Raw genomic sequence first — 8,369 nt, 5'->3', positions numbered from 1 at the left:
GATCCTGGCATTCCATTTTAAACTGGCCATTTCCTAGTGTGCTTCTCACCAGCAGCAGACTTGCCCCCAAGTCATCGATTTCGGGTATAAAGTTCTTGACCGACTGTGGAGGCCGGTTGGTGAAGGCACTTCGCGGCAGGGTCACGTCCTTCGGCCAGTCCTCCTCTGCTGGGAGCCCTGTCATGCTGAAAGCAGAGAAGTTTCCAATAAAAGAAATAAAATGACTAATTTCCATAGCATGACTTACACTCCATTCATGACATCCCAAAGTGTTTCACAGCCAGGGAGCCATTTCTGAAACACTGCCACTATTGCAATGCAAAAAAAAAATACAGCAGCCAATATGCGCGCAGTAAGCTCCAGACAGCGATGGAGCAATGCCCAGATCATCAGAAAGTTGTTTGAGACACGAATACTGACCAATACACTAGATTATCACCTTGCTAAAACCAGGAACAATTTGAAGTTTTAGTTGCAAGATATTTGTACAATGACACAAAGCAACAGGCCAGTTTTCACAGATTTCAATGGTCAGACACCCTTCATCAGCAAGATGTTTAGTGAACTGTAATTGGGCAAAATCGCTAATCACCAAAATGTCGTAAACTCCAAGCCAGTTAGACATCTCAACCCTTCCTTTAGGCCAGAGGTAGTGCTGTGCTCAATATAACCTGGATCTCTCATTTCCTCTCCAAGTTGCCCCAGTTGGATTTTACTAACTTAATTGAGTTTTTTAGCAAGGTGACGAGAGAGAGATCGATGAAGGTTGACCTGTGGATGTAGTCTACATGGATCTTAGTAAGGCATTTGACAAGGTCCCTCATGTGAAGCTTATCCGGAAGATTAAGATGCATGGGTTCCATGCTAAATTGGTCATTTGGATTCAGAACTGGCTTGCACATCGAATACAGAGGGTAGCGGTTGAAGAGAATTATTCTCGCTGGAGGTCTGATTAGTGGTGTTCCATAGGGATCTGTACTGGGACCTCTGCTGTTTGTGATGTATATAAATGACCTGAATGAAAATGTAGATGGGTGGGTTAGCAAGTTTGCAGATGATACAAAGATTGGTGGTGGTGTGGATAGTGTAGGTGACTGGCGAAGAATACAGTGGGATATAGATCAATTGCAGATATAGGCAGAGAAATGGCAGATGGAATTTAACCCAGACAAATGTAAAGTGTTGGATTTTGGTAAACCAAATGTAAAGAGACCGTTAAATGCAAGATCTTTAACAGTGTTGATGAGCAGAGGGACCTTGGGTCCAAGTTCATAGCTCCCTGAAAGTGGTTAAACAGATTGATAGGGTGGTTAAGGCGGATTATGGCATGGTTGTCTTCATTAGTCGAGGCAATGAGTTCTAAACTCAGGAAGTTACGTTGCAGCTTCATAAAACTCTATTTAGGCCTCATCTGGGGTATTGCACACAGTTCTGGTCACCCCATTGTAGGAAGCATGTCAAAGCTTTCGAGAGAGAGCAGAAGAGGTTTACCAGGATGCTGCCTGGAGGGCAAGAGCTTTAAGGAGAGCTTGGACAAACTTGGGCCGTTTTCTCTGGAGTGGCAAGAGACTGAGGGGAGATCTGATAGAGGTTTATAAGATTATGAGAGGGACAGGTAGACAATATCTTTTTCCCCAAGGATTCAAATGCCTAATACCAGAGGGCATGCATTTAAGGTGACAGGGAGCAATTTCAAAGGAGATGTGAGGGACAAGATTTCCCCCTATTTTTAAAATCAAAAGTATAAAAGTTTATTTACAACACATAGACACAGACAATATTTAAAAGACAGTAGCTACACTCAAATTACTATATGGTTAGTACCATCTATAAAAGTCTATACCACAGGGGAACCAGTGCTCACAGAAATCCCCCAATGTGCCCATCGCAACCACATGCTCCCCCTCCAATGACAACCGGATATGGATGTATACTCGGAAAAGGAGCAGGCAGTCAGCCCAGTCAGCGCCCTCCACCTTCCGTCGCCAAGACCCTTGAATGGCCATCTTGGCCAGGTCCAGGTGGAGATCCTCCTCTCGCCCTGCCCCCTGCAAGTTTCTGTCCCCTCCCACACAGTTGTGGGTGCCTGACATGCACTGCCTTGAATGGTGGTAGAGGCAGAAACGTTAGAGAACATAGAATAGTACAGCACATTACAGACCCTTCAGCCCACAATGTTGTGCCGACCCTCAAACCCTGCCTCCCATATAACCCCCCCACCTTAAATTCCTCCATATACCTGTCTAGTAGTCTCTTAAACTTCACTAGCGTATCTGCTTCCACCACTGACCCAGGCAGTGCATTCCACGTACCAACCACTCTCTGAGTGAAAAACCTTCCTCTAATATCCCCCTTGAACCCCTTACCTTAAAGCGCCATGTCCTCTTGTACTGAGCAGTGGTGCCCTGGGGAAGAGGCGCTGGCTGTCCACTCTATCTATTCCTCTTAATATCTTGTATATCATGTCTCCTCTCATCCTCCTTCTCTCCAAAGAGTAAAGCCCTAGCTCCCTTAGTCTCTGATCATAATCCATACTCTCTAAACCAGGCAGCATCCTGGTAAATCTCCTCTGTACCCTTTCCAATGCTTCCACATCCTTCCTATACTGAGGCGACCAGAACTGGACACAGTACTCCAAGTGTGGCCTAACTAGAGTTTTATACAGTTGCATCATTACATTGCGACTCTTAAACTCTATCCCTTGACTTATGAAAGCTAACACCCCATATGCTTTCTTAATTACCCTATCTACCTGTGAGGCAACTTTCAGGGATCTGTGGACATGTACCCCCAGATCCCTCTGCTCCTCCACACTACCAAGTATACTGCCATTTACTCTGTACTCTGCCTTGGAGTTTGTCCTTCCAAAGTGTACCACCTCACACTTCTCCGGGTTGAACTCCATCTGCCACTTCTCAGCCCACTTCTGCATCCTATCAATGTCTCTCTGCAATCTTCGACAATCCTCTACACTATCTACACCACCACCAATCTTCGTGTCGTCTGCAAACTTGCCAGCCCACCCTTCTACCCCCCATTTTAATAAAAATCACAAAAAGTAGAGGTCCCAGAACAGATCCTTGTGGGATACCACTAGTCACAACCCTCCAATCTGAATGTACTCCCTCCACCATGACCCTCTGCCTTCTGCAGGCAAGCCAATTCTGAATCCACCTGGCCAAACTTCCCTGGATCCCATGCCTTCTGACTTTCTGAATAAGCCTACTGTGTGGAACCTTGTCAAATGCCTTACTAAAATCCATGTAGATCACATTCACTGCACTACCCTCATCTATATGCCTGGTCACCTCCTCAAAGAACTCTATCAGGCTTGTTAGGCACAATCTGCCCTTCACAAAGCCATGCTGACTGTCCCTGATCAGACTATGATTCTCTAAATGCCCATAGATCCTATCTCTAAGAATCTTTTCCAACAGCTTTCCCACCACAGACGTAAGGCTCACTGGTCTATAATTACCCGGACTATACTTGCTACCTTTTTTGAACAAGGGGACAACATTCGCCTCCCTCCAATCTTCTGGTACCATTCCTGTGGACAACGAGGACATAAAGATCCTAGCCAGGGGCTCAGCAATCTCTTCCCTTGCCTCGTGGAGCAGTCTGGGGAATACTCTGTCAGGCCCCGGGGACTTATCTGTCCTAATGTATTTTAACAACTCCAACACCTCCTCTCCCTTATTAGAGACATTTAGACTGGCACACAACTGTGAAAGAAATGGAAGAATAAGGACATTGTGTCAGTAGATGGGCTAACAAAGTTAGCCATTTGATTACTAACTTAATTGGTTTGGCACAACATTGTGGGCCAAGGGGCTGTGCTGTACTGCTCTATGTTCTAACACCGTGGCAGTTGAGAGAGAGGGGGGTCCCTGGTGGAAGTCCCTTTTCTAGGATGTCCTTTCCATGTCCATCGGGGACCTGGTAGAGATTGCTGAACAGAGCAGTGCCCCATTACAAATTCATCATTTTATACATGGACCCCCAGCTGCCTGTCACTTCTGAGGGCTGGAGTGTGCGAGGCTGCAGTCCCGATTCACCTGTCTGCAGGGGCTGCTCCTGGCCTTCTGGCTGCACTTTAGCCCCACCCTATTTCCAGTAAGGAGGGAGGAGGATGCCCAGTAAGCTTGCTCCTGGAGCTAGCGAAGATGGTCCTGGAAGCCGAGCAGAGGTTCCGCCTGGGAGGACTGCCTAACGATGTTCTGGGGGAGGGGGTGTCTGTGCCAGGGAGAGCGAACATGCAATATCCATGGGTACAATGTAGGTGTTCCGGGACCATTCGGCACGGACTAGAAGGGCTGAGATGGCCTGTTTCTGTGCTGTAATTGTTATATGGCACCACTGGGAATATATGCCATTCCTGACAGAGATAGGAACATTTTAATTTAATTTTTGTTGGCATTGTTATTGCCTCTAGTGTTTTGTAATAATGTAGAAGTTGCAATAAACATACTTCAGTTAAAAAAAGAATTAACTCACTAGCCTCCCATTCAGCCTGGCCCTGAGCCCTGCTGGAATATATCAATTGCACTTACTCAAAAATTTTTCCTAATTGATCAACTTCTGATTTCCCACAAAACAAGGGCCTGCAAATAAGAAAAACAGAACAAATCACTTACACGCAAATGGATACTGAAAGCCCATTGGCTCAACATACAACACCACCAAGAGATAAGAGCCCGTCCCCCACCCAACTACCTCCTCATCGCTCCACCTCCCTGCTTCCCACTTTTCAGTTCACAGGTAACATCATTAATATTCACTATCCATTCCCAACACCACGAGAAAGCAGTGACAAGCCACTGCGCTTCATATGGTGAAGCTGCTCCCACGGGGTTAGTACAGGAGAGGTTCCACCAATGATATCCCTGCAAAACCCTCCAAAGCTAACGATGAAACAGCCAAACTGATGTCAACACTTCTCTCCCAGGCCAATGCAAGATCATGCTCAACCAGCTTCAATGGTGGCCCACCTCACCCACAAGCCTAATGGCAGTCATCACAAATGAGGAAGGAACAACCTGCTGGAGGAGCTCAGTGGGTTGGGCAGCATCTTCTTGAGGTGGGGGAGGGGGGGGAGAGAGAGAGAGAGAGAGAGAGAGAGAGAGAGAGAGGAATTATCAAATTATCAGGCTAAGAACCTGCATCAGGTCTCTTTCCCCCTGCAGATATTGTGGACATCAGCCTCCTCACCATCAAGGATACGTTCAAACAACTAGGCCTCAAGAAGGTGGCAACCATTATTAAGGACCCTCACCACCCAGGGCATGCCCTCTTCTCATTACTACCATCGAGGGGGAGGTACAGGAGCCTGAAGACACACACTCAACGATTTCAGAATTCCATTGGAAAAAAGAAATATATAAAAAATTCCAGGAGGATTGAGAAGCTGCTGCCTCTTACAGGCCTTTGAGGGAAAAGAAGAGTAACATTCTCACAAACTTCAGTGAATGCCTGGTCTGTGTCTGCATAAACTGAACACTTCACAGCGCCAGCTATCAGAATTCAATTCCCATCACTGTCTGTAAGGAGTTTGGACATACTCCCCATGACTGCGTGGGTTTCTCTCTGATGCTCCAGTTTCCTCCCACAGTCCAAAGGTTAAGGTTATGCCAATAGGTTATGGGCATGCTATGTTGGCACTGGAAGCATAGTGACACATATAGGCTGCCCCTAGCACATCCTTGATGTTTCAAAGTACATGTGACAAATATGGTTTTAACTATTTGGGAAGATGGGCAAATGTTGTTCTGCATTTGGAATCAGCCTGGAATTTTCTGCTCGAGTCTCTACAGTGAGACAGAGCTCACAGACCATCTGCCCCAGAGGCAAGGGCAACCCCAAGCTACAACCTACACTTGTCCTATCAAATAAGAAACAGTCACAAACTAATCCACCACATCCTTCAAAACAGTTTACAGTGTCCCCAGGAAGCTCTGGCTCCTCCCTTTTCAAAAGCAATTTTAAGCTGTACTCCCACACTGACCTTCTGCAAATCATCTCAGCAAAGATGCAGCCTGTGCTCCACAAGTCAACAGGGGTGGCATATGTTGATTGAAGCAGTACTTCGGGTGCACGGTACCACAATGTCACCACCTGGTTAGGTCAAACACAAAATGAGGGCAAAGCAAAGTGTTGAGTAACACCCAGAGTGCTGGAGGCTATCAGCAGTTCAGGCAGCATCTACAGAGGGGTTGAGACCCCTTCAACCAGCAGCCGTTTATTCCCATACAGTTATTGCCAGACTTGCTGAGTTCCTCCAGTGTTGTGTGCGCACACACGCATTGCTAAAGATTTCCAGCGTCTGCAAAATCTCTTCTGTTTATGGAAAGCAAAGTGTTGGACTGCTTTGGAACTTTGGTAGAAGAGAACGCCTTTCCCCAATCTTCTCAGAGCCAATGGGACTGCTCAAGACCAACATGGCCAGGCTTATTTGTCATATAATGCTATAAGGATGTGATTAAGTTAGAGAGGATGCAGGAAAGAGTCACAAGGTTGTTGCCTGGACTGCAAGGCTCAAGTTATTAGGGGAGATTGGATAGGCTGGGAGCAAAGAGACTGAGGGGTAATTTGATAAAGAGATTTATAGAATTATGAGGGATATAGACCATGTTGATAGTCACAGCCCTTTTCCCAGGTTAGAGGAGTCTAAAATTAGAGGGCTTTTTTTTAAAAAAAGATGAGAAGGGGACCCAAGGAACAGGTCTAACTGCGAGTGGTGGTGGTGGAAGCAGATACAATTACAACCAATTTTTTTAAAATAAATCTGGATAGGTACATGGATAGGAAAAGTTTAGAAGGGTCTAATACAGAAAATGGAACTGGCCCCCTCTGTCAGCACGGATGAACTGGGCCCGCTTCCATGCTGTTTAAATTGATGAAATTCTACATCAGATAATCAATCAACAGTGCGCAAGTCAATCTATAATAGGAAACTCTAATTATGTAATCCATTCACAAGCAATGCATTTGCCATTGATCTAATGATCTCTATGGTGTGAGTGTGTATTCTGGGGGATTCCCCACCCTTCAGCAGTTAGGACGTAATCAAGTCTGAGCAGCCAATCAATATCGACGATTTCTCATGAGTCACTGATCGGAAAGCTAAAAGCAGAACTGACGTTTTAAACATTTTGCAGAGTGGAAATAAATACACAAAATATTGGAAGATGAAAAAATAGCATAAACATAACAGAGAACATAATAGCAGAGTACAAGCCCTTCTGCCCACTATATGTCAATTGCTCAACTTACTCCAAGATCAATCTAACCCTGCCCTCCTGCATAGCCCTCCATTTTTCTGTCATCTATGTGCTTATCTAAGAGTTTCTTAAATGTCCCTAATGCATCTGCCTCTATCACCACCCTGGCAGGGTGTTCCATGCACCCACCACTCTCTGTAAAGAACTTACCTCTGACATTCCCCTCTAGACTTTCATCCAATCACATTAAAATTATGCCCCCACGATTTGACCATTTCTCTCCTGAGTAAAAGGCACTGCCTGTCCACTCTATCAATGCCTTTTATACATCTCTTTCAATGCTGTCAATTTCTGTCTCATCTTCCTACACTCCAAACTGAAAAGCCCAAGCTCATTCAACTTTCCTCATAAGACACACCTTCTAATCCAGGCAGCATTCTGATAAATCTCGTCTGCACCCTCTAAAGCTTCCACATCCTTCCTATAATGAGGCGACCAAAACTGAACACAATATTTCAAGAGTGGCCTAATCAGGGTTGTATAGAACTCAGTTCTTGAACTCAATTCCCCAACTAATGAAGGACAAAGGGCAATACACCATAGGCCTTCTTAGCAACCTTATCAATCTGTGTGGCAACTTTGAGTGGCCTATGGACGTGGACCCCAAGATCCCCGTTCCTCTAAGCTGTTAAGAATCCTGCCATTAACCTTGTAACATTAAAACTAAAATATTAACCTTTAAACACAAACTAAAATACAACTTGAACACCCCTTATCCAAAATGGTTGGGGCTGGAAGTGTTTCAGACTTTTTTGGATGTTGGAATATTTGCATATATGTAACGAGATAGCTTGGGATGGGTCACAAGTCTAAACACAAAATCTGTTTGCTTTACTTATATACAAACTTTGTACATCCCGTACATATACCTTGAAGGTAGTTTTATACAATATTTTTACTAATTTTGTGCATGAAACAATATTGTGTACATTGAACAATTAAAAAGGTAAGCTCTCACTACCTCGGCCGCCCAAGTGGATAGTGAGTTTGGCAACACCACCATTCACAACTCTGAATTTGTGTGCTACTGGTAAGCAGTCTTCGTCTTGCACTTGTTCATCACACATATGTACTGATGCAACTGTTCTG

General features: G+C 45.1%; 1 protein-coding gene across 2 annotated transcripts in view; it reads right to left on the bottom strand.

Annotated features, from left to right (window-relative positions):
* Window positions 1-8,369, bottom strand: part of cdk4 (cyclin dependent kinase 4) — a 60,202-nt gene that overhangs the window by 2,233 nt on the left and 49,600 nt on the right. For both annotated transcript variants that reach the window (XM_059956374.1, XM_059956375.1), the window contains exons 5-7: window positions 6,005-6,114; window positions 4,554-4,604; window positions 50-185 (exon numbers count right to left, since the gene is read on the bottom strand). In XM_059956374.1, coding sequence (XP_059812357.1) covers window positions 50-185; window positions 4,554-4,604; window positions 6,005-6,114 — 297 coding nt within the window. The remainder of the gene's footprint in view (window positions 1-49; window positions 186-4,553; window positions 4,605-6,004; window positions 6,115-8,369) is intronic.

Source organism: Hypanus sabinus, chromosome X1 (genome assembly GCF_030144855.1).
Source record: "Hypanus sabinus isolate sHypSab1 chromosome X1, sHypSab1.hap1, whole genome shotgun sequence".
In the NCBI taxonomy this organism is placed as follows: domain Eukaryota; kingdom Metazoa; phylum Chordata; class Chondrichthyes; order Myliobatiformes; family Dasyatidae; genus Hypanus; species Hypanus sabinus.
The sequence above is the reverse complement of the archived record's forward strand: the minus strand, read 5'-3'. Positions and strand labels throughout refer to the sequence as shown.